This window comes from Mustela nivalis, assembly GCF_964662115.1.
Source record: "Mustela nivalis genome assembly, chromosome: 8".
NCBI lineage: Eukaryota > Metazoa > Chordata > Mammalia > Carnivora > Mustelidae > Mustela > Mustela nivalis.
The window spans coordinates 50818804-50846477 of NC_139027.1; the positions used below are offsets into that span (position 1 = coordinate 50818804).

The 27674-nt window shown below is 36.3% G+C and overlaps 1 protein-coding gene across 3 annotated transcripts in view; it reads left to right on the forward strand.

Moving 5' to 3' along the window:
* EXOC6B (exocyst complex component 6B) overlaps window positions 1–27674 on the forward strand; it is a 604005-nt gene that overhangs the window by 299605 nt on the left and 276726 nt on the right. For all 3 annotated transcript variants that reach the window (XR_014315086.1, XM_082744029.1, XM_082744030.1), the window contains 7 exons: window positions 8382–8465; window positions 8832–8878; window positions 10202–10322; window positions 22582–22653; window positions 23370–23467; window positions 24963–25068; window positions 25946–26055. Coding sequence is in view for 2 of the 3 variants with exons in the window: in XM_082744029.1 (XP_082600155.1) it covers window positions 8382–8465; window positions 8832–8878; window positions 10202–10322; window positions 22582–22653; window positions 23370–23467; window positions 24963–25068; window positions 25946–26055 (638 nt within the window). In the remaining variant the exon portion in view is untranslated. The remainder of the gene's footprint in view (window positions 1–8381; window positions 8466–8831; window positions 8879–10201; window positions 10323–22581; window positions 22654–23369; window positions 23468–24962; window positions 25069–25945; window positions 26056–27674) is intronic.

A 27674-nucleotide genomic window follows, 5' to 3' on the forward strand; every position in this document is an offset into this window, starting at 1 on the left:
TTACTTTTGTAATTAATAATTTACAAAGAGACAATATTAAAAAAGTTAAAGATTAAATAAACAAAAAAACAACAGCATAGCCTGGAAAGTGGGTTATTTCCTGGTTAATTCTACTGATAGGGTTAATTAAGAAATTGGCAATGGCTTTTGTGGGTATTTGACCATTAGCACCCTCCTCCAAGTTTATCATAGGGTGTGATATAATATTTAAGTTAAATATGAATTTAGAAAAGAAAGCACCCAGTGAATTGAAGATAAGGTCAATAGAACCTAGAATATATTTTTTTATCTTGTTTTAGGATTAAGTAAAAATAGAGTGTGTTCTGTGATCATTTAGCTCTTTTTATCTAGTTGCTCTGTAAGTAGTGAGAAGAAATTTTGGTGAAGAATTTTTTATAATAATATAAATTCCTATATTTCAGTTAAATTTCCAATAGGATATATATACTTAACCAAAAAAAATTAAAAGCAAAGTCTTATTTAATTTCTAAGCCTTTCTTAACTTCCACTAAAATTCTTTAGTTGCATAAAAGTCTAAAAAATTACACCACCATTGTTAAAGAAGACTTAAAATTAATATTGCATTGTCTGAATTTGAATAAAATTTTCTCCAACATTAAGGCTGATTGAATGGATTGAGAATGGATTGAGAAACCATTCTCAATCCATTCTCAATCCAATGTTGAGTGTTGTGTGTTTTGCTGCCATACACAGAGGAAACTTTAAAAATCCGAAGAGACTTCATTCCTTTTCCTCTCTGGGTCATCTGGCTTAGAAATACAATCCCAAATTGATGAATAGATTAGTTGTCTACCCCTGTACTGTATAGAGTCTTCTTTATAAGGCTGCCAGAGAGTGGGGTGAGGGGGAAAATGGGACCTTTGGTGGCAGCACAGTTTATCCTGGGCTGGAGAATACTCAGTAGGGCGGCACAAGATAGGAAGATCCCATAGTTTTGTGGTTTTCATTCACCTAAGTTCAGAGAGTTGAACACTTGGAAACTGTGTGGTAGGAGAACATTCAGCCATATTTTATGCACACTTAGGCCCATTGCTTGCTAGACACTGGAACCAGTTTGTGGTTTTACTTTTTTTTTTTTTTAAAGATTTTATTTATTTATTTGTCAGAGAGAGAGCAAGCAAGAGCGAGCACAGGCAGACAGAGTGGCAGGCAGAGTCAGAGGGAGAAGCAGGCTCCCTGTGGAGCAAGGAGCCCGATGTGGGACTCGATCCCATGACGCCGGGATGATGACCTGAGCTAAAGGCAGCTGCTTAACCAACTGAGCCACCCAGGCGTCCCTGTGGTTTTACTTTGAAACAGCTTTGGACCTGGGCCTATAACCTGCTATCGATTGCTGCTTCCATGAAGATATTAGCCAGATGGTTGGTGAACGGGCAAACCACTAAACAAGCCTGGAAGGAAGTACTGGTCCAGAAAGAGATCCTATTGTTCAAAACAGAGCAATTGAGAAAATGAAACAATACATAATAAAATATGAGATCTGCAAAAACATCCTGAATAAAATGGGATGGGGGACATGATCCTAAAAATTCAGGGGAAACATGATTCTAAGAATGATTTTTACAGGAGCCAAAAGGAAATTTTAGAAAATCGTTTGGCATGAAGAAGGTATAACTTCTATGGAACAGGAACAAAAATCTTTAAGAGAATAAATGGAGGTAGAACAGCAGCAGGATGAGAGGAATAGGAAAAATTATAAAGAAATGATTATTGCAATTTCTCTGGTAAAGAGTAAATATAAAAATGGAGCCTTGAATACTGATTAATATTTCTTAATCCCTTTGGTCATTTATTCAAACAAATATATATTGGGTGCCATTTATTCCAGGCATTGTTCTAGGAGCTGGGAACGCAACAGTAAATAAGACAAATAAACTTGTTCTTGGGGAGCTTGCATCCTAATGAGAGGAGATAGACAGTAAGCAAATGACATAATGTCAGATGGACATGGTGCTATGCAAAGAGTTAATAGAGGACTATGTCTTAGACAAAACTTTATTTTATTTTATTTTATTTTATTTTATTTTATTTATTTGAAAGAGAGAGAGCATGCACCCATGGGAGTGGGGGGAGGGAGAGGAGAAGGGAAAGAATCCCAAGCAAACGGAGTGCAGATAGACACAGGGCCTGAGATGGGTTGGGGAGTAACCCTGAGATGGGTTGGATCTCCTAAGCCCGAGATCATGACCCTAGCTGAAACCAAGAGTTGGCCCTTTAACTGACTGAGCCACCCAAGTGCCCTGGCAAAACTTTACATGTTAGAGTGAGTAGTGGAAAAGTGTTTTCTCAGTAAGTGACATTTAAAGTTATATTTTAATTATAGGAAAGAGACAGATATTTCTTAATTGTTGGTGTCCCTGAGGGTTTTTGTGGTAGGTCCTTTTGTACTTAAATTCTACAGATATTCCTTAGATGATCTCATGTTTTCCTAGGCTTAGATTACCATCTTTTTTGATTGTGAAAACTATTGTCTTTAGCTTAGCCCTTTCACCTGAGCTGTAGACCCAAATATGCCCTCTCCTGAACACTTAGCACTTAGAAGTCACAAACTAAACAAGTTCATGACAGAGGTCATTATTACCAGTATCCTCATGTACAATCAGTTCTTGTTATTCATGTTGGTTATACTTTATAAGGTCATTGTAAACACTGAGTGAATACTGAAACATTTCTGCTGGGGTTAGGTTTCTGTGAGCTTCTGCTTACAACGTTTCATCAGTCAATCAATGCATAACCCTGTTTTCTGCCTCTTTCTCTTTAAAAGATATTATTGAATATATACTGTTGACTCATTAACATTGAATTCATGGCCAATGGCACTATAACACATGGCCAAACAAAGCTTATTTAAATGTGCTTTCTCTGTAAGGCACATCTTGTCTTCTTGACAAGTGTCAAGTCTTAGGAACACTATACAGCACTATAGTACGGCACGTGGGGGCCATTTTAAATAGCAAAGTCAACCACAAGCACAAAGATGCAAGACATACAGGTGACCAGCAGGTAAAGGAAAGGGCGCTCAACATCACTAATCATCAAGAACACGCAAATCAGGCCTGCAATGAGATGATCACCTTACTGCTGTTAGAATATTATCAAAAAGACAAGAAATAAGTGTTGGCGAGGATGTCGTGAAAGTGGAACCCTTGTTGCATGTCGGTGGGAATGTAAACTGGTGTAACCACTATGGAAAACAGTGTGGAGGTTTCTCAGAAAATTACAAATAGAACTGCCATATGTTCCAGCAACTTCATTTCTTGATATTTATCGGAAGGAAATGAAAACACTAACTAAAAAAGTGTGTGCACTCCTATGTTCATTGTGACATTATTTACAATAGTCAAGACATAGGAACAGTCTAAGTGTTCATTGATGGATGAATGGATAAAGAACATGTGGGATCTATATATACAAAGGAGTATTATTCAGCTGTGAAAAAGAATGCAATCTTGCCATTTGTGACAACATGGCTGGACCTTCAAGGCATTCTGCTAAGTGAAATACGTCAGACACAAATACTGTATGATCTCATTTATATATGGAACTAAACAAATAAATAGAATACCCAACTGAGCTCATAAATAGAGAGATGGGTGGTTGCCAGAAGTGGAGGATGACAGAGTTGGGTGAAGGCAATGAAAAGGAATAGTCTTTCAGTTAGAAAATAAGTCCGAGGGATATAATGTATAGTATGGTAATTGAAATTTCCTAAGAGAGTAGATCTTAAAAGTTCTCAACCCAAGGGGGGGAAAATTGTATGTGATGATAGGCGTTAACTAGACTTATGGTGATGGTCATTTTGCCATATGTATAAATATTGAATCTTTATGTTGTATACCTGAAAATAACATGATGTTATATGTCAATTATATCTCAATTTTTAAAAAGCACAAAAATACAAAGAATGAGGAACTGGATGACTGTGAAAAAGAATAATTGTTTATAGTATGAGAACTGAAGAAAGGAGACAGAGTGTTGGCCTTGTTTGACCTCAGATAGGAACACGTGCAGTAGGCACTGCTCAAATTTTTCAACACTCTGTACTCATGTGTGAATGATAATGAAACAGCATGAGTATTGATTTTGAGGTTACAAATAAATTTTGGCAGGTAGGCACATTTGCAAATATGGAATCCATGAATAGTAATTGACTACATATCCCAGCTGTTATGTTTTCTCTCTCGTTAAATGACACCACCATCAAACCAATTACCCAGGTTAGAAATCTGACATTAGTTTTCTGTCTTTTCTGTTCTTTACCACCAGTATTCAATCAGTCATCAACTTGTACCTCTTAAATATATGTCGGGATCAGACTGATCTTTTTTTTTTTTTAAAGATTTTATTTATTTATTTGAGAGAGAGAGATCACAAGTAGGCAAAGAGGCAGGCAGAGAGAGAGGAGGAAGCAGGCTCCCCACCGAGCAGAGAGCCCAATGCAGGGCTCGATCCCAACACCCTGAGATCATGACCTGAGCTGAAGGCAGAGGCTTTAACCCACTGAGCCACCCGGGCGTCCCGAGACTGATCTTTTTGTATCTAAGGTTCCGTTTCTTCATTCTACTCAGTACATTGCAACTTGTAAACGTCTAAAACTCTGATTGTCTCTAGAGTTGAAGTCCAGATATCTTAATAGAATTTACAAAGCCCTCTAGCCTTTATTTCTTGTCATTTTTCGCTCTTACACTCTGAAGGTTCTGCCATGAAGAACTTCTTTCAGTTCATGAGATACATGATGCCTTTTTTCGTTGAACCCCTGTATCTCTATGAGAAATAAGTTTTCCCTTTCTTTTTATGTGCGTTATTCTGACTCCTTCTTCAATTATGAATATAAATGGCTTTTTTTCCTGAAGAAACTTTCTCTGACATTCCTCCCGCCCACTATATAGACACACATGCACGCACGCGCGCGCACACACACACACACACACACACGCTCTCTCTCTCTCTCTCCAATCTATAGGATTCTGTTGTACTTTTTGTTCATTTAATTGCTAGTTTTCCACTCAGACTATAAATTCAATGATGACAAGAACTGTTCTTTATTTTATGGTAAGCACTTTATGTATGTAAAGTGACTTGTTTTTCTGTGATAATTTGTGTGTTTATTAATTATTACAAAGCTTTTGGACCACCGTAATACTAATGACATAAATTGAAAACACACTAAAACAGCTTTTCACTTGCCTGTTATTTTATATCTGTTTGCTTATACTTTCACTGGCTTTTAAGTTTTGTTTTAATTATTATTAACGATTAGAGGAGCTTGAAACTGAAGTGGCAAACTTTTATAGTTCATCTGTTGATCTGTTTGGGAAAAGACAGGCATCCAGCTGGACCAGTCTACTATAAATTCCACCTGTAAGCATGGAGTTGACAAAATTGGCAGAGGAAATAGAATACTCAGAGGTAAATTTATTTAGCAGCCATTAGGGAAAATCAAATTTTGTAAATGGAGAAACCAGAATTATTAGATAAATTGGTCTTTTCTTGTGTTTTTATTTTAGCAAATGAATATTTGAAAGGCAAATTGTATCTAGTTAGAACTAAGTAGAGGTCTATGATAGGTTTTTATATAGAATTTCATCTTGTATATTTTCTATCTTTTATAGCAAATAATTAAATTATTATACAATGGTCTAATTTGAGAGAAGACTTTCCCTAAATTCTCAGCTGAGTGTATCTTGGCTCCAAAGCATGTTGAATGTGTAATGTCACACAAGAATAATAAAGGCCTGTAGGGCTGTTAACTGTACAATGAAAAGCCCTTCAGTGTGTACAGAATGTAATTGACATTCAATAGTACCACTAAGCTGAGAAATGGTGACGAGTGGGAAATAACTTTAACAAACCAACAGGCAGTTTCCACTTCTTATTTCTTAAATAGAACCATTTGCTACCTCGTTAACTTGTGGACTAAGAAATAAGCAAGCCCTGAAATAGCTGTCTTAATGTTTGATTTCATTTTATAACAGGAAAAACTCAGGTGTCTAGTTATAATCTCGTTAGCGTTTTAAAACTGTTGTTTTTAAGCTACACCAGGGGTCAGCAAACCATGGGCCATGGCCACCCTGCTGCTTATTTCGATGTGACCCCTGTGAACTCCAAATGGCTTTTACATTTTTAAATGGTTGGTAATAAATAAATAAATAAATAAAAGAATATTTCATGGCGGATGAAAATTATATGACATTCTGATTTCAGTTTCCCCAAATAACATTTTGTTGGAACACAGCCACACTCACCTATGTACTGACTGTGGCTGCCTTTGCATTTCAACAGCAGAGGTGAGACCATAGAGCTCACCAGGCCTGAGATATTTACCATCCTGCCTTTTAGAGGCAACGTTTGCCAACCGCTGAGCTTAGGCTGTTGAGTTAGTGTGATTTAGTACCTTCAATCAGTTTCTCTGGTTTAGGGATCTAATAGAGACGTCACATTGAATAGGATTCTTCAGACTTCTGAGGTGAGGGAACTGAACTTGGGGATTGTGTAGAGTTTATACTTTTTCGCATGGGCGAGGCAGTCATTGTCATTATTGATCTATTTCATCTCATTTTTGAAAAAATAAGCACATATGTAGTGGTGATTATTTATCAGACACCGTTCTCAAAGCTTTCTAGCTCATCTGAACCCTCATGACAATGATGAGCATGACATTTACAGGGATGAGGACACCATAGCACATCTGTTAGTGAAAGCCAAAGACTTAAATGGTGGAAGGTAAATTAATGAAAGTTACACAGCTGGTCATACGAGTTATACAGCTAGAAAGGCACAGACTCACTTGAATGAAAACATCATTGGTTCCAAAATCGGTGCTCTTAACCACCGTGCATACTCTCTCCTCATTTCTACTCTTATTCATTGAGAAAGGTTTGGGATTCAGAGTAGAATTTAGTCCTAGGGGGGCATCATTTCTTTTCTTTCCTTCTTTTCTTTTCCTTTTTTTTTTTTTTTTTAAAGGTTTTACTTCTTTATTTGACTGAGACAGAGCTCCAGCACGAGCAGCCAACATAGGCAGAGGGAGAAGTAGACTCCTTTTTGAGCAGGGAGCCAGATGCAGGGCCTGATCCCCAGACGCTGGGATCATGACCTGAGCCCAAGGCAGAAGCTTAATGGACTGAACCACCCGGGCGCTCCCTGGGGGCATCATGTTTTAAAAGCTTTGAGTTATCTTGTTTTCCTAGGACTGCTGGAACAAAGTATCCCGGGTTGGGTGGCTTGCACAGCAGAAATTTATTCGGTCCCAGGTTTGGAGACTAGAAATCCAAAAGCAGGTGTCAGAAGGCCATCCTCCCTCTGAGACTCTGGTAGGCATCCTTCCTGGCCTCTTCGAGCTTCTGGTGGTGGCCAGCAATCCTTGGTGTCCTTGGCTTGCAGACCGGGGCTCCGGTCTCTGCTGGTGTTGTCACAGGATGTTCTCCCTGTGTGTCTATCTCCATGTCTTTTCTCCTATTCTTTTAGGGATCCCAATTATATTGGATTAAGTAGCAGCCTACTCTATCTAGTGTGACTGCCTCTTAATTTAAATACATCTGCTGTGACCCTGTTTTTAAATAAGGTCCCATTATGACATCCCAGGAAGGCCATGAATTTTGAGAGGCTGTTGTTCAGCCCAGTTACAGAGCTCTTGAGCCAGCTCTAGTTCTCCGAAACACCTTTCAGTTTAAGAAACTGTGCACCAAGAATTTCCTTTTTGGTGTTAATCCTGTGCCTTATTATATGCTAGCTGGAAGACTGATTCACTGTTCTCCGCTTCTGCCTTTTTCCTGCCTCCCTCTGGCCCTTTGCTCATGATTCATTTGAGACTGGTTTTCATTCTACACATTTTTCTTCTGGAATGTTCTGTGACGGTTTGTCTTCATTCTTGTGAATTTGTGATAGTTGACTGAACAACCAGCTTTGGTGTGTTTGGTGGTTGAGTTCTGTAGTGTCCTCTTAAGAATCTTTTGTATCGGGCGCCTGGGTGGCTCAGTGGGTTAAGCCGCTGCCTTCGGCTCAGGTCATGATCTCAGGGTCCTGGGATCGAGTCCTGCATCGGGCTATCTGCTCAGCAGGGAGCCTGCTTCCCTCTCTCTCTCTCTCTGCCTGCCTCTCCATCTACTTGTGATTTCTCTCTGTCAAGTAAATAAATAAAATCTTAAAAAAAAAAAAAAAGAATCTTTTGTATCCATTCTTACGGGATTTGTAGGTAAGTCTCAATAAATGGTAATGTCATTTTTTTTCTATGATTATTATCATTGTCAAAATAGCAGATTTTGAGAAATGTGGGGTCTTGGGAGCTTCTTTTTTCCCATGAAATACTAGAATAATTGGTCAAATTGTGTCAACCCATTTTCCTTTTGTTTATTTTACAGGGTGCCCGGGAAACATTTGAGAACTACTACCGAAAACAGAGGCGAAAACAGGCCCGCTTGGTGCTCCAGCCTCCATCTAACATGGTAGGATCACCAACTTAACTTTTCTCAGTTTTTCACTTTTCTTCTCTGGCAGCTGTTCATTATTTTGCATAGGTACCTTTTTTTTTTGTTGTTTTTTTTTTAAACTCGCTCTGAGATCATTTTTGGTGGATGTGACAGTAGGAAAATAGTAGCTAACATCTATTGATTGCTGTGTATCAGGCATTGTTTTAAGTACTGGGATGGATGATATCATTTCATCTTCATTAGAACCCAATATGGTAGTGTACTATTATATTCATCTAGGTCTTGGGAACTGAGCCTTAAGAAATCAAGTAACTGACTTTAACTTTGTCTTAATTTATCAAAATAGAAAGAACAACTTTTTTCTTCTTTGCTTTGTTGCAGCATGAAACTTTAGATGGCTACAGGAAGTATTTTAATCAAATTGTAGGGTAGGTATATATGTGTGTATGTATTTAAATTTGTACACTTTGAACACCTAGATTTGGGAGACTTGGAAAAATAAATTTTCCTTGGGAAATTCTTTTTCTTTTTTTATTTTAAATTCTTGAGATTTATTTTTGACTTTCTGATAATTTTAAAGGAATGTCTTGATGGTTTCAGCGTTATATTGTTGGAGAGTAGTTTTGGTGGAGAAAGGGAGAAAAAACTTTGAATTGTAATTTTATTACCCTTGATGTTTGGTTTCTCCATTCTTGATAAGAGGGAACCAAATAATCAGCAAAAGTTGGCAAGCTTTTTCTAAAAGGGCCAGCTAGTAAAGTATTTTAGGCTTCGCAGGCCATACGGTTTCTGTCACAGCCGTTCAGCTCTGTTGTTGCAATGTGAAAGCAGCTATAGACAATACAGCAATGAGTGAACGTGGCTGTGTTCCAGTAAAACAATATTTATAAAAACGGGCAGTGGGCCAGATTCATCCCATGGGCTATAGAGTTTGCCACCATCATCTAGAGTATACATACTAATATGGAATTGCATTTCCCAAATAAACACCCCAAATATAGGCAGCTTATTTTAATTGCAAAATAATGACCTTGAAGTTAAAAGAAAGGGAAAGGAGTTGGATTGTTCCATGAAATTGCTTTTTTATTTCAGACTTTAGATTTTTTTTTATAGTTTTGATTAAAATATATTATAAGAATTCCTTATTTAAAGAATTAGTTTAGTATGAACATTTAGCCAAGGGAGCTAATGATATGTTATAAATGCACAACAATAAAGCTACAACAGAGTGTTAAAAAATAAGTGTGCATTTTTTTGACCTTTATAAAAAACCTTTTCAACCCTATAATGAGTGAGTCCATATAAAGGGAATCATTTTGATATTTTGTATGTGTGGCTCTTATAAAAATGTGTGTTTCAGCTTTCGTTGTCTCTTTAAAATCGATTAATTTTTAAAAAATCGATTAATTTTTTTAAATGTCTTAATGGCCTGGCATTTTTAATACAGTAAAATTAGCTTCCCTTACCTATAAATATTTTCTTCCCCTTTAAATTGCTGACCTGGTTAACATTTAATAGAAATGGGACTCTGATTTCTATAAAGTGGTTGGACAAAATTCTAAGTCCAAGAAATGTGATTTTTGTTTACAACACCTAGTAGCTTTCTTTAGGAAAAGTGACTATTAACTTCGAATTTGGTGGCAGCTCTTAATGTTTGTGAGACCCCAGAGATGGTAGTCAACCTGTAATTTCTGAACTTTCTGTGCTTTTCTGTAATTTCTGAACTTTCTTTTTTTTTCCCCTTCATCTAGTTTTTTTGTGGTTGAAGATCACATTTTACATACAACCCAGGGCTTAGTGAATAGAGCCTACATTGATGAACTTTGGGAAATGGCACTTTCAAAAACCATCGCGGCACTCCGCACCCACTCGGTATGTAAGACGCCCGCGAGATATTCTCACTGCTGAGTATCTGTGTACTGGTCAGTGTTGGACTGCCTTAAAATTAGCAAGGATGTATTGTGTGGTATCACCTGCTTGGAGCTATCTCTCTCAAAGACATGTGGAAGTAGCCACTTCAAATTGCCATCCTTTTAAATACTGAGCCCATTTTTTTTTTTTTTTTTGGATGCACTCTGTAATTAAACAAACAAACAAACAAACAAACAACAAAAAACCCCCCAAAACAAAAAACAAACCAAAAAAAGACAACAGCTGACATTTATTGGAGTCTTCTGTGTCAGAGGTTGGTATATGCACTTCATATGTATTTCATAAGGTATAGGTATTATAATTATATTTACCTTATGGTCTGGGGAACTGAATCTCAGAGAGGTTAAGTAACCAGACTAATTGTTACACAGTAAGTGGTAGAGCTTGGATTCGAATCCAGAGACAGGACTCCAGAGCCCATATGCTCAGCCACTAATCTCTATTGCCTTCTATAATGCCAGTCAGTACTGGTTTGGAGTTCACAGTTTTATTCTTAATTTTTGAAAAAAAAAAACATACAACATATCAATAAGTTACCTAATTGTGAGTTCCCATGATTTTGATATATTTTATCAAAGCATGAATTTTTTTTTTTAAAAGATTTTATTTATTTATTTGACAGAGAGATATCACAAGTAGTCGGAGAGGCAGGCAGAGAGAGAGAGAGAGGGAAGCAGGCTCCCCGCTGAGCAGATAGCCCGATGCGGGACTCGATCCCAGGACCCTGAGATCATGACCTGAGCCGAAAGCAGTGGCTCAACCCACTGAGCCACCCAGGCGCCCCAAAGCATGAATTTTTGATGATAATCCACTTTATTTCAGATAGATAACATTGGCTCTGAATTAATCATTTATCCAATACTTCTTAAACACTGATTATGTGTTGGCAGTGGGAATACAAATGTGAACTAGATGGATGAAGTCTTTGCTTTCAGAAAGTCATTTTCATTGGGGAGGTTCCCAATAAACAAATAATATCAGATAGTGATAATATAATGCAATTAAAACAGTAATAGGTTAGGACAACAGGGTGCCTAGTTTTGATTAGTTGATCAGAAGTGGCATTCTGAGATCAGAAGATCAAGGAGACACTATTTAAGGAAAGATCAATTAAAAGGGAATTCTAGGTATAAGAGATGGTAGTACACAGGCTTTGGGGGTACTTTTCTATCTGAACTGTTTGAGAAATGTGATAGTCAGGAATTAATAATAGGAGATAATTTAGTGTCTACAATATTTCTGTAAATGGCTCTAGTATCCATCTAGTTGTGCCAGCTAGAAACTCAAGTTATCCGTGACACCTCAGCTTTCTTATCTCTCCATCAGCAAGTGTTCCAGAGTAAATACCATGTGTAAAATCTGTAATTGATGGGATTGTAGCCATTTTAGGGACTTGAAAAATGTTCAGAGTGGGCAGAACACAGAACATAGAAAGTTAGGCATGGGGAGGGGATTTGGGAGAAGGGGGTGGTATTATGGACATTGGGGAGGGTATGTGTTTTGGTGAGTGCTGTGAAGTGTGTAAACCTGGTGATTCACAGACCTGTACCCCTGGGGATAAAAATATATGTTTATAAAAAATAAAAAATTATATTAAAAAAAAAAAGTAGATAGATGTCATATTGCTCAAGACCTATCTGATACTTTAAGCACTGGGTTGAATGGAGTGTGTATGTGTTCACTGTGGGGGTAGGGTAAATTGGAGTGCGAAGATCAGATTTCCATTCTGGCTAAATTATGGATGAGTGATGAGAAAGAATGTGAGTAGAACAATTAGTAGGATAGTCTAATATTCAGGCAAGAGATAATGACAGCTAGACCAAGGGCCATAGTAGATGTGGAGAGATGTGGATGAATTGGAGAGATTTTTAGGTGGTAAGATTAATTTTATTTTGTGTTGGATTAAATATAAAATGTAATATTAAAAGCATATCAAGGTAATACCTAGGTTTATGGCTTCTTTCCCTTTGATGGTTTAGAGTGGTGAGGTCATCAGTTTCCTTTGGATATGATTACTCTGCCTTTGTGTTATCCAAGTTGCATGGTGTAGGACTTTGGTTAATATATGAATTTGAAACCAAAGAGGATATGTCATTGAATACATTTCCAGTGTTTTTCTCCTTTTATTTTTATTTATGGTTTCTTTTTTAGTATTTAGAAATTTTAAGTGTTTGCCTATTTATATATTGATCTTTTTAAAAAGGATTTTATTTATTTGAGGGGGAGAGAGAGAAAGAGAGAATGAGAACGAGTGCATGAGCGGGGGGAGGGGCAGAGGAAGAAGCAGACTCCCCACTGAATATGGAGCCTGACGTGGGGCTGGATCCCAGGACCCTGAGATCATGACCTGAGCCGATGGCAGACATTTAACCAGTTCAGCGACCCAGGTGCCCTGTATATCTATCTAATTTTAAAATTTCTTGTAACTACGTAACTTATAACTTGTAAAATTTCCTGTAACTATGTTATGACTGGAATTTTTTTTTACACTTTTATGTACATACTACCACTTGTTATTTATTTTTATCAAAAAATGAGGGGTTCTGGGTGGCTCAGTCAGTTAAGCATCTGCTTCGGCTCAGGTCATGATCCCAGCATCCTGGGATCCAACCCTGCATAGGGCTCCCTCTCAGCAGGGAGCCTGCTTCCTTCTCTTTCTCTCTCTGCCTGCCTCTCTGCCTACTTGCGATCTCTCTCTCTGTCAAATAAATAAATAAAATCTTAAAAACAAAACAAAACAAAAAATCATTCCTAATGTGTCAGAAGTTATATCTTAACATGTTTTTCTTTGATTAATACTGATATTAGAAGTCTCTTTTTTAGTTATTTGTATATCTTTTTAAAATTTCCTGTTCATATGCACTGCTTGTATATTTAACAGTTTAAAAATATTTTATTATTTATTAATAAAAAATGGATGCTAGCTTTTAATTTGAATGTTAATCTCTGGTGTGGTATATAGGCTGCAAATATTTTTTCTTAATTTTATGTGTCTCTAACTTTTCTTTTCCATGGCTTCACAGAAGTTTAAAATTTTTTGTAAATATATTGATTTTTAGCTTGACAATTTATGTCTTCCTTGTTCCAAAGAATATATAGTTATTTGTCCCTATTTTAGTATTTCTGTACAGTTACTTTTTTCCATATATATCAGAGACATGAAAAGTTTATTTTAGTATAGGGTGTGGGGTCTTTTTTTTTAAAGATTTTATTTATTGATTTGACAGAGAGAGAGACATCACAAGCAGGCAGAGTAGCAGGCAGAGGGAGAGAGGGGGAAGCAGGCTCCCCACTGAGCAGAGAGCCTGATAGACGGCTCAATCCCAGGACCCTGAGATCATGACCCGAGCTGAAGGCAGAGGTTTAAACCACTGAGCCACCCAGGCACCCCTGGATTCTATCTTTTTTTAAAAAAATATTTTATTTATCTATTTGATAGAGAGAGTGGGCATATATGCACGCAAGTGGGAGGAGGAGCAGAGGGAGAGGGAGAGAATCCCCACCAGACTCTACACTGAGCGTGGAGCCTGCCATGGACTCGACCTTGTGACCCTGAGATCATGACCTGAGCTAGAACCAAGAGGTAGTGCTTAACTGAGCCCCCCGGCACTCCTTGGAGTCTGTTTTAATTATTTTTTAAAATGACTCATCACTTCCAATAACATTATTGTATTAATCTCTTATTTTATTCAGCTTAAATTGCCATAATGAAGTGTCATAGACTGGTGCTTAAACAATGGAAATTAATTTTCTCACAGTTCTGGAGGCTGAAATTCTGAGATCAGGGTGCCAGCGTGGTGGTTGGTTTCTGGTGAGAACTCTCTTCTTGATTTATATTCTCACCATGTCCTCACGTGGCCTTTTCTCAGTGTGCATTCCAGTGTCTCCTACTCCTTTTATAAGGATACCAAGCCCGTCAGATCAGGGCCCTTCCTCATTTGACCTTAAATATCTCTGGGAGTTCCATCTCCAGATATTGCTACACTGGGGTTTAGGGGTCTAACATACCAATTTGGGGGGCTTAATATTTAGTCCATAGCATCTGTTTTTTCCTAACATATTTTGGAGGCTACCTTTATCATATAATAATATATTTTGTAAATACTAAGCTTTGTCGCTGGGGTCTAGATTCTCACCCCTCCTTTTCTTCTTTTTTTTCTGTCTTGAACCAATACAACATTGACCTGATTACTATAATTGATATAGTAGTATGGCATAGTTTCCACTAAACATGTTTGTTCTCTAAAATCCACTTTTTAATGTATGCTAACCATTTACATTCTTCTTATTCTCCCAGATTAATTTGAGAATCACTTGGCCAATTCCTTTCACCACTTATAACACCCCTCCCCCCAGTTGAACTATAGTGTCATTATGCAGTGAATCTATCCATTAAAATGGAGTTAATTGACATATTTTAGTACCTGTTATTTGTCACCAGGAATATATGCATTTTTCTCAATTATTTGCTTACATGTTTTTGGTAAAGTATTTTGTGTGCTTTTCATCTAAATCCCATTTTTGATGTTTTATGGTTTTTTTAGGTAATATTTTGAGGAAAGTTTTTCCCCCCAATCATATTTATTAACAAATATTACTGTATTCTCTGGAGAGGAGTCCTTGATGTTATTTATTCTATATCTGTCCATATCCAATTTTATTATTTCCCTGGGAAAAGCTGTTTTTCTTTTGGAAAACTTTGATTTCTTGCAAGCAATTTCTGTTTTGTAAAGCAATGGTTCGTACCTTTTTCTCTGTGACTTACACATTTGAGCATATGACAGATCTGATCAGCAGGAAACTGTCCTCTCTTCTCCATCATGCAGTTGTATTTGATGTCAGGAAGAGCAAGATAGTATGCTAATGATTAAAGTGTATATCTCTGGAGAAAATTAATCTTTTTTTTTAAAGATTTTATTTATTTATTTGACAGATAGAGATCACAAGTAGGCAGAGAGGCAGGCAGAGAGAGAGAGGAGGAAGCAGGCTCCCTGATGAGCAGAGAGCTTGATGCATGGCTCAGTCCCAGGACCCTGAGATCATGACCCGAGCCGAAGGCAGAGGCTTTAACCCACTGAGCCACCCAGGCGCCCCGAGAAAATTAATCTTAATGGAGCTTTTCTTTGTAGATCTATTGCGTATTTTTCTGAATTGAAGAATACATAACAAAATACTTTTTTCTATCCAATATTTCAGCATCAATCTGTAGAGGCAGAAAGTAGACTAGTGGTTGCTTTGGCCTTGGAATAGCTGGGAGGATAATTTAAATGACATGCATTTTCTTTTTGAGGCAAAAAAAATTTTTCTAAAATGGACTGTGGTTATGTTTGCACATGTCTGTGAATATACAATAACTAAAGCCATTAAATTATATACTTCAGATGGGTGAGTTGTGTGGTATGAGAATTATATCTCAACAAGGCTATTAAAACATAACTCAGCACCACATACATTTACAGCCATTTTATTTATTATGAGACAAGAGTAATTGATGCCGCAAATGTTAATTCTATTTCATGACACTATTTATTTAATGTATTATATTACCCAACAAAGCAAACCAAAATAAGAGCAAACCCAAACTTCAAAACAAATCTCAAAAAGAAACAGTGTATCTGAATGATTGTTACTTGTTTATCAAAAATCCATATATCTTTCTAGCATTCCATGTTACATTTAAAACTACTCTTTTTCTGATTGAATTATTAGTCATTGCATAAATTGGAAACATTTTGAAAGCTATAGTGTTTCAGGTATTAATATGTACAGTGTTTGCAATGCTGATTTCAAAACACTATAGATGTTACATGGTCCATCTTGCTTGGAATTCAAATTTAGCAGTATATTAAAGTATAATTTGCTTCTGCAAAGGAGAGTTTGTATCAGGAATAGTTCAGTATTAGAAGATCTGCTAATATAGTTTTTAATAATATGATAAACATCATCTGATAATATTGAAAGGAATAATACTGAAAGGGTACTCAGAATTACGGAACAATGTAATGCTGTGTGGCAAAAACCTCATGTTTTACAGATATTAAATATTGGACATTTTAGTCTGATGTCATAGGTAGACAGCAGTGAGTACCGTGGTAGTGGTTTTATACAAACTCACGCCATGTCCATACCCATCCCGCTTGTGTATTTTGGTTTTTTTGAGTCAAAAGGGTATACTGAGTATACTTGTCTTCTAGATCTTCTAACCAAATTCTTCTAATCAAATAACATGGGGAAAAACAAAATGAAAAGAGAAATTCTACAAAGTACCATCTGTAGGCCAGAAGTTTTTAAAAATTTCCTTGAACTTAGAAAGCAAAGGAAATCAGAAAATTAACTGAACCTGAGACAAGAAAATATTACATTAAATATGGTAGAAAGAGGTATTGTCAAAGTAGGAGATATTCTTCCAAATGGAATCTAGGAACACTCTAAATTTAGAGTTAACACATATAATGAGCAGGAATGGGCCTGGGAGAAATCATAAAAGAAATTATTTAGAGGTCTGCTTTCCAGAAATCTTAGCCAGCCAGCTGCTCACCCTGTTCCTTTGCCCAAGCTTACCATCTATGTAAAGAGGTAATAGTATGATCAGTGAAGTTCTCTTGTACTACTTTTTGAACAAAGTAATTCATCTGCCCTGTCCCCTTACAAAGAGCCTGTAGTGACTTTCTTGGGAAACAGACTTAAATTTACAGAGTCAACAACTTCTGCAGATTATCCATATTAATCATCCTTGTCCTTCATTCGAAAATGTGAATAGTCAAGAGTCATAAAATATTTGAGGAAAACCAGTTACATCAAATAGAAGATAATGGAAACTAATGGATGAGTGCTGTTCTTTAGCAAATACAAATAATTCATGGACTTGGAGAAAAATTTACAAAGTAATAATCATTCCTGGTTTTAGGAATATAGGAGACTAGGTTATACATATCAAACTTTCATCTGGAAACTACTAACAATGCTGTGTTTTTGTGTATATACCACATAAAATGTTCTATAGTTCTCAAATGCTTGGTAAGGATATTAAGGAATTATCAAGCCAGATCCAGGGAAGTTGAGAGGCCCGAGAGATGGGCTAACTGCTTGAGCTGCCTTTGCCCTGAGGTCGCTTGTTAGTCCAGACAATTTGAACTTTGATTTTGACAGCCTCTTGGGGCCACCCAAGATAGAAAGCATATAATATGGTATCTTCCCCACATTAAGCTGGAAAGGACTATTCCTTTCAGAAGTAAAAGAAAAAGTAGTTAACATTTTTCCCTTAACGAAATCTCCAGTGGGCATCTGGCTGGCTCAGTCCTTAGGAGCATGCAACTCTTGATCTCCAGGTTGTGAGTTCAAGCCCCATGTTGTGTGTACAGATTACTTCAAAAAAAATTAATTAAAAAAAATAACCCAAATTTCTCTTAAATAAGAAAAGAAAAGATATCCCCTGGTATAGGGAATTTTGTCTTCAACTCATATTCTACACAAACTCTCAGATAACAGAAAAGAGGAAACAGAAAGTCATTTTATGAAGTATATGTAATCTTGATAATGAAGCCAGAAGAGGGTAGTATAATTGCATAAACTCATAAATATAGATCAGGCTCATTCATAAATAGAAATTAGAAGTCCTAAATCAATATTAGAAAACAGAATCCAACAACTTACAAATAGCATTAATATGTAGAGTTTATAGTGGCAAATGCAAACTTGGTGTAATGTTGCAAGTCTATTAGTGTAATTTAATGCATTAGTAGATTAAAAGAAAATTTATATAATTTAAATAACTTCAATAGATACAGAAAAACATTTAATGAAGCACACCATAAGCCTATGCTAAAATCTCTTAGGAAATTAGAAGCGTAAGAGAATTTCCTTAAACTGATAAAAGACATCCTGAGAAACCTATAACAAATACCATATTTAATTGCCATTGCTCCTTTTTTGTTTTGCACTTGAAGTCATATCCAGTGCTGTCCTGACAGAAAAATAAATAAATAAAGCATGTTAACCTTTGAAAGGAGGAAACAAAATTGCTATTTGTGCAGATATATTTTTGTACGTTGAAAATCTAAAGGAACTTCCAGAAAAATTATTACAGTTGATAGGAGAGGTTAGCATGTTTCCTGGATGCAAAACCATTGTACAAAATCAGTTGTTTTTATAAACCTGGAGCAAAAGTTGAAAGGTTAAAATTTTTAAAAGATAAAATTTGTACAGTTAGCCTAAATAAAAAGTAATAGTGCTATACCTAACAAAAGATATTTAAGCCCTTTGTGGAGAAAAATTCTAAAATGTTACTGAGAGACTAAAATGAATTAAAGAAGACGTAATTAAAATTGAGGGTTGTATCATGTTCATTGATCGGAAGTCTTATTGTGGGTATCAGTTCTCTCAAAATTGACCTGTAAATTTAATTCAGTGACAGTCAAAATCTGAATAGTTTTATTTTGGGGAGGATAAATACCTTACAACCTGATTGTTAATATTTTTTTTTAAGGATTTTATTCATTTATTTGACAGAGAGAGATCACAAGTAGACGGAGAGGCAGGCAAAGAGATATAGGGAAACATGTTCCCTGCTGAGCAGAGAGCCCGATGTGGGACTCGATCCCAGGATCCTGAGATCATGACCTGAGCTGAAGGCAGCGGCTTAACCCGCTGAGCCACCCAGGCACCCCTGATTGTTAATATTTTTAAGCCAGTTCAGAGATCGTCTATATGAGATTCTGGAAAACGCAAAAATATGAAGCCAGTAAAAACATGAGGGGTTGCTAGGATTTGGGGAGGGAGGACTACATGGAGCACAGAAGATTTTTAGGGCTTTGAAACATGCCACTGTAATGGAGGAATATGTCATTATACATATGTTAAAACCTATAAAATACACAAAAACAAGAGTAAACCCTAATATAAATTATGGTCTTTAGTTAATAATTGTGAATATTCGTTCGTCCCTTGTGACAAATGTACTACACGAATGCAAGGTGTTGTAACAGGGGAAACTGTGTGTATGTGTGCAGAGTGTATGAGAACTCTCTGTACTCTCTGTAAATGTGAAACTATGCCAAAAAAAGTCTGTTAAGTTAAAAATGCAAAGAAACAAAAAAATAAGTAAAGACATGGAGGTAATTATCATAAAAGTCATGATACTATTTCCGTGAGTGGGGAGGAAAGGAGCTGTGAGGAGAGCATGTGGGAATGTCCCACATGCTGGCGCTGTTCCTTTTTGTTTGCCTGCTACAATTGTATATATAGGTTTTGTTCATTTTTTTTCTTGAGGTATACTGTACTCATAATTTTTAAAAAATGTAGTAAGGAGGAAAAAGAAGCACATGAGCCCAAGATAAACGTTGCTTTCTTGGAAATCTCTGATTACCCAAAGAGAGAAATTTAATTCAAAGATCAAACAGATAAAACTACCTATCATTCTGTGATCAAGAATAAAAAGTCAAACATAATAGATATCCCCAAATACAGACCAAACAAAGAGATGGAAAATGTGAAAGGAAAGTTTAAGAAACGTGGATGGATACCTGATACTACTTTTTTTCAAATATATTTTTTTATTTTCAGCATAACAGTATTCATTATTTTTGCACCACACCCAGTGCTCCATGCAATCCATGCCCTCTATAATACCCACCACCTGGTACCCCGACCTCCCACCCCTGATATTAATTTTTGATTATATCTAATAGACATTTCAAAAGAAAGGATAGTCACAAAGTGGGGGTCTTTAAAAATTAAAGAATTAAAAGAAGGAAATTTCCCTGCAATGAAGAAAGACTGAATTCCTGTAGTCAGAAGTCTGCATTGAGTGTCAAGCAGGGTAAAGGATGGGAGATAATTCTCCCAAAGGATGGGAGAAATTTTGTATTTTGTTTTGTTTTTTTTAAGATTTTATTTATTTATTTGACAGAGAGAGAGAGAGATCACAAATAGGCAGAGAGACAGACAGACAGTGAGATGAGGAGAAGCAGGCTCCCTGCTGAGCAGAGAGCCCAATGCGGGACTCGATCCCAGGCCCCTGGGATCATGACCTGAGCCAAAGGCAGAGGCTTAACCCACTGAGCCACCCAGGCACCCCGAAATTTTGTATTTTAGTTTAAGGGCAGAAAAAAGCCTTTTTCAAACAGATGAGGATTCGAAGTTTAATCTTTATCCTATTTTACTGGCATTTTACAAAAAATGAAAAATCCGGAATATAAGATGGGATAGGATTAAATAAAATGTGTGCAAAAAAAGGGCAACAGTTATAGATAAATTTAATTAGCTGGCATGTGATTACTTATAAAGTTTAACTCTATTAAGAATCTGTACAGAAGGAGAGAGACTTAATGTTTAAAAAGTTTTTTTAGGGGCACCTGGGTTGCTCAGTCATTAAGCGTCCCCCTTCTGCTCAGGTCAAATCTTGGGCCTGGGATTGAGCCCCGCATCGGGCTCCCTGCCTAGTGGGAAGCCTGCTTCTCCCTCTCCTACTCCCCATCCTGTGTTCTCTCTCTCACTGTGCCTCTCTCTCTGTCAAATAAATAAAATCTTAAAAAAAATTTTTTTAATGGAAACTCTAGATTATTTCATATAAACAGTGGGAAGAAAGTATATGACTTATTTAGTGACCACTGTAAAATAATTAAAAATAACTATGATCCTTGAGAGACTATGGACTCTGAAAATCAATCTGAGGATTTTGAAGGGGCGTGGGGTGGGAAATTGGGCCAGCCTGGTGGTGGGTATTGTAGAGGGCACGTATTGCATGGAGCACTGGGTGTGGTGCATAAACAATGAATTCTAGTACACTGAAAAGCAATTAAAAAAAGAAAAGAAAAGAAAAAACCGTAAAAAATAAAAAACCTATGATCCGATGAAAACCATGAAATAAAAAAGAAGAAATCATTGTAAATAAAAAACTGAAAGTAAGGTGGAGTAGGTTCAGCATGTCAGCAATCACAGGAAATGTCAAAGAGGCTGTCTTACAGTTTGCTTATTGAGATCTACTCATACATTATGGTGACCTTAAAAGTCAGAGGAGCAGAAATCACAATATTCTCCAAGGCAAATAGAATTGAATTTGAAGACCATTAAGTGGGAGAAGAAAGGAATATTTTGTATTATTCTAGTTTTAACCCACCAAAAAGACAATAGCCTTTTAAAAAAATTTAAATTCAAGTAGACGGAGTGCCTGGGTGGCTCAGAAGGTTAAGTATCTTGCCTTCAGCTTAGGTCATGATCTTCAGGTCTTGGGATCGAGCCCCATGTCAGGCTCCCTACTCAAGAATCTGCTTCTCCCTCTCCCTCTGCTCTTGCTTGTGCTTTCTTGCTCTCTCTCACTCTGTCAAATAAGTAAAATCTTTAAAAAAATTGATGAACACACCTCTTTCAGGAATTGGGAGATCCAGTAGAGAGGAAGGAACCAGACTGTAATCAAGAGAATTTGGATATCAAAATTTCACATTTTTCACATAGTGACATGCATCTTTGACTCCTGTGTACAGAACCTATCTTCCATGTTGTTTCAATTTTCAGTTTTATTGATAAGAGATTATACATGGACTCCGTTTGTAACCTTTCCTCTGTATTTATGTTTATTTTCTCTTTGTATTCCTTGTGCTCTTTACTTTTGTTTTCTCTTGTTTAATCAGGCTTGCCCAAGATTTGTCTTCATTGATATTTTTAATTAGCTTTTGGTTTCATTGATTAAGTCTTTCATATCTTCTCTATGTTATTTCCCCTTCTCATTTGATCAAAATTGATCTGTCATATACTTATGGTTAATTTTGGCTTTTAGAGCTTCATGGGTTGAATGCTTAATTTATTTTCAATCTTCTGTGTTTTCTGTTTGCCTCTAAAAGTATAAATATATTTTGAAATGGCTTTAGGCACACTGCATAGGCTTTGATATCAAGTATTATATTGTTGTTTATTCTAAGATAATCTGCAGTATCAGTTTTGATTTCTTTTTTGACTGAAGAATTATTTAGAAGTATGTTTTTAAATTTCCAGCTGTTAAAAATGTAGATCATGGCTTATGGGAGGCTCTACCCATCTTTTCCCTGGCTAAATCTGGTGTTACCTTGAGCCAGGAAAAGGTTAGGGTTAGACCCATTCTAGAGACCCTTCACCAGGTAAAGCAGTAAGCACTGAAAGAATCCAAAATTTAGGTTTATTTTAATAATTAAGATGTTTTTTCCTCATTGTCTTTTATTTCCTTTAGTCTTACTGCTCTGATCCAAACCTTGTGTTGGATTTGAAGAACCTCATTGTGCTTTTTGCTGACACACTTCAGGTTTGTGACTTCTGTTTACATAGAGTGATCTAGAATAGTATTCATCAGTTCCAGATCTTTCCCTCACCTACCCAGCTTGAGTAAATGCCTTTTAGTTCTTAGTTGTGTTTCTTCTTTTCCTAGAGCTAGATCTTATCTTTTTATAGCATTTCCTGATCATTACCTTAACCAATTTATATTCTCATAAATAGTTCCAGTCCCCCTCTTTTTTTTTTTTTTTTGCTCAGAGCTAGTCAATTAATTGAACCACTCACTACATTAGTTTTTTTTTAAAAAATGTCCTTAACTCAGATACAGTGCTTGAATGATTTTGGAGTTTTTTAACTACTATCTTGAATAACAATTGTTGATTTGAACCACCAATCATATCCCATAAGGATAGCATTAGCAGTGGGTAGCATTTCAAATTTCTTTCCCTACTCATGAAGTTTGCTAAGGGGACATGAGGAGTTGCCGGGAGAACTTTGTGGACATGGTATATGGTATATATTGATTTTAATTTTCATCTTTCTATTTTTTTTGACTGGCTTAAATATTTTTATTGGTATCTTTTAATTCTTGAGAGATAAGAACTAGATGTTAGGTGGGAATGAAACATGCTGCTGTCATGCTTTCATTTAAATTGAATGATAATGTATTTCAGTGCCTGATTTCTCTCATGTTGCTTCTAAAAAAATCGCCCTGTAAAATGAAGACATTTTCTTATTTTGTTTCAGGTGTATGGTTTTCCTGTAAATCAGCTTTTTGACATGCTGTTGGAAATCAGAGATCAGTACAGTGAAACTCTGCTAAAGAAGTGGGCAGGTATCTTCAGGTGAGAAATGATCTCTGGTCATGTGTGGTTGTATGTGCATGTGCACATATGTGCTGGTATGTATACACATGTTTATACATAAGTCTTCTCAGATATAATAAGCAACAAGTATGTGTGGCTTATCTATTCTAGCTTTGATCCTAGTTATGATTCAGAATTTAAGCACATTGTAGAAATGTTTCAAAGCTCCCAAGATATCTGATCTCAGTGTATCAGGTCTACTATGTGGAGAGTTCCAGACCTCATTTTGGCTTTCCCCCTGCCTTGAATAAATGTCCAATACCTTAGGTCATACCATTAAAATCATCTTGTGTCTTCTTAATATATTTTTGGGGGTTATGGCTATTCTATAGCTCACTCATAGAGTAGTAGCTTTGAGTCCCTTTGAATAATTTAGGCTTTTTTGAGAACCTTTTTTGAAGACTTACTCATGTGATTCCTCTAATGCGTCCTTCTCTACATTTAGAGAAGAGATCTATTACAATGCAGTGTTTGAAGTGTATTATTTAGTTATTACATCATGCATCATGTATACAGTAATATGAGAGCTCCTCTGTTACACCTCGCATTGACAGATACCTCCTTGGACTGTTTTCCTGTCACACAACCCATGTTAGATCACTTGAGTTTCTTCTCCTTTTGAGCCTTCATACTTTTATTTAAAGTGGTCTTCCTGCTTTAGCGCAAGACCCTGTCCCCAAGATCAACTTACCCTGTTTTTAGATTCTTCTAACTTTAAGATCTTACATTTTTCCTTTAATCTTACTAATGGTGCAGTTGTATTTAGGGAGGATTCTGTCTGTAGGAACCTTGAAAATTAGTAACATCATCTACCCATGGTCTCGAAAGTGCCTAATCCTACCCCTTTAGTAAATTTGACTTTGATTTTGGTAGTATGGTCTCTGCTTTTAGAGAGTCTCCAGTCTCGTTAAGGTGCCAGTTCCTATGGAGGGAAGTTCATCCTTAGTACAGAACAGTAGGTGAAAGTAAGTGAATGTAATTTGGATTTATTATGGAAGTTACTTTTCCTCATCTGCCAGTTTTGAAAGTTAGAATAGAAGATCTAGTACAAAAATAAAGAACATAATCAAATATGTTTTCTTTAAAAACAAGCAAATAGAAAAACCCCAAATAAAACCTTTCTGCTTTTCTTGCAAGCATCCATCCTTTTGTTGTTTACTACTCATTTGCCTCACGGCTTCTACACGTTGCTATGAAAGTTTGTCTCATCTTTAAATCTCAGATACTATGAGCTCATGTTCGCAACTGTGTTCCCTTTGTTTCAGAGCGTAGTTTTCTTTTGTTCTTCTGTTAAAGATGTTTTTACCTGAAACAGATCGTGTCATTTTGGAAGGAATAGAATAGGGACTGGAAAACATTGGTTTGGGTGGTTAGAAACATGCAACCATTTGAGTTTACCTGAAAATTACTTGTGATCACTACAGTGATTAACCAGCCCACCCTTCCTTCCTTCCTTCCTTCTTTTTCTTCCTAGAAACATACTTGATTCTGACAACTACAGTCCTATACCAGTAACAAGTGAAGACATGTATAAAAAGGTGGTAGGACAGTTCCCATTCCAAGATACAGAGCTGGAAAAGGTAAGAGTACTTTTGCTTTGCCATCCTCCAGAAGTTTTCATTTTATCGGTTTCATTGAAGACATTACCTCCAACTCAATGCATTAGACCTCTAGAACACCTTCAGAGATTTTGGGGATTAAAAGAACAGAAGTCCCTGTTTTGGGAATCAGTAGATGACCTGAGGGTCCTTTCACCTCTGAAGTGTTAGGAGTATTGCTAGGCATGTTCTGGTGTTGTTTATACTTTGAAATACTTGCTTTCATTATAGTTTTAGGACATTTTCTCTCCAAACATGCAGTAAAAATTGTCCCATGCTATGTAATTCCATACTATGTAAAACCAAAAAATTGGTTTTGACAGTGTATTGAGTCATATATGTACTAACACAATAATGATATCGAAACAGTTCCGTCATCCCCAAAAGTTCCCTCATGCTGCTCCTTTTTCATCAGTTCTTCCCAACCCTAACCCCCAGTTTTTGGTCACTGATCTGGTAGCTATCCATCTACTTTTGACTTTTCAAGAATGCCATATAAACAGAATCATCCAGTAGATAATGTTTTGAGGCTGGCTTCTTTCACTCAGTGTGATGCTTTTGAGATTCATCTAAGTTGGTGTATGTAGCAATAATTCATTCCTTTTTATTGCTGAATACTTAGCACAGCTTTTTTTTTTTTAAGCCCTTCATGTGTTGAAAGACATTTGAATTATTATTTAAGCTTATATCTTATTCTTTTCAGCATCAGGAAACTTTGGAAACACTTTCTTTAATTTGAGGTTGTTAAATAGACAGTTTGCAACGTGGAGGAAAATTCCTTTTGTATTTTAATTGACTTATAAGTATCGTCAGCATATGTTAGTTTGTGACTTGCTTTCATTAATTCTTGCATTTACAGCAACCATTTCCAAAAAAGTTTCCTTTCTCTGAATTTGTGCCAAAAGTTTACAACCAAATTAAAGAATTTATTTATGCCTGCCTGAAGTTTTCAGAAGATCTTCACCTAAGGTATGCTTTGAAACAATGGAAATGTAACAGATGTTGAAATTGTGACTCTTAGGCACATGAATATTCTGAAAACCTTTGCATAACCCCTTCAGCTCTGATTTTGAAAGTATTAATATTAACCATTCACAGCATGGCACCTGCTATATTATAAAATCATGGTAAAAGGGGAAGTTGGAAAGTTCCAACAAATTTGTAAGTTGGAAACTTGCGAATAAATTGTTTTTGTTTGTATTACTTAGCTTATTCTCTATTTTTGTTGTAAATTTGCATTTTAACACTTTTTTATTAGTAAGAATTGACTAGAAGACAGTATATTGATTTTTGCTTTCTGTTTAATGAAATTTTAAGACTACTAGGGGTGTAGAAAGTATAATCTTTTGAAAATATCCTTCTTTCCAAATATTCTCTGGGCTTGTTGAAGGTATCCTCATCTCCTTTAAGTTAAATTATCTGACTAATGTGTACCGAACCTATTTCTGTACCAGATACATCCTTCTTACTGGGAATGCAGAAGTAAAAGACACAGTTCTTTAGCCTCAGATATTGTCAGTATGAACTGAGGGTTTTAAGCATGAGAATATACCATGGTGAGTGTTGCAATATGGAGAAATGACTTGCAAAACACCTAGAATACTACTTAGCTCATCTTAAAGAATTTGAAGAGGCATAGTCATTATGATCATCTTTGTGAATAATAATCTTTTAGATTGTCTTTTTAAAAAGATTATTGTCTTTTCTAGAAGAACTCCCTTCTCTTGGTGAATGATACCACCATTCACCCAAGCCAGAAATCTAAGAATCATTTCAACTCCTTATTTTCTATTAACTATTTTTATTAAAAACAAAGTTTCAAGCATTGGTCTACATTTTTGTAAACAAATTACACATATATTAAAAACATCTGTAAAACTGAAAATAGTACTAATCCCTGAGGTGCTGGAAAGTATACTGCATTTTTCAGAGGAAGAAAGTGAGCAGAGAGAGGTTTAGTAACTTTATCAAGGTCACACAAGAGTAAGTGTTTAAGCCAGGATTCAAATCTGGTCCGGCATCACCTTCAACAAAAAGAATATTGCCGAGTTTACAGTTCTTACCCCTTGGCTTTACTGTATTAGTATTTTACATACATTGTCTCAGCTGTCCCCATTTAATAAATGAAGGCAGTGCTCATTTGTAAATTAGTCTCTCTAACCCTAATTGGTGACAAAATTGATTGTTGCATGTTTTTTTATTTGTAGCTCTTTTTTTTTTTTTAAGTTCTCTCTTCCCAGTGTTGCTGCTTTCATTCACATTGTAGTTATAATTGACTTGGGCCACTTAAATAATCTCCTAATTGTTCTGAAATGTCTAACTTTGCTTTCCCAATCATCTGCCCTTTCTCCTCATTCTGTTCTGTATGTTCCCTAGAGTAATTCTTCTAAAATCAAACCTTATGATTTAGCTTTACTCTGCTCACCTTTCCAAGGATTCCTGGTGGTCTACTGCATAAAGTTCGAACTTGAGCCTGACGCAGTTCCCTATCTGCCTGCCTCTTCCCCTGCTCCTTGACCTAGTCCTTCGTATACCTTTCCAGGTTCATATCCTAGGCAATTTCTGTGTCACTCTGTGCTTCAGTCCTA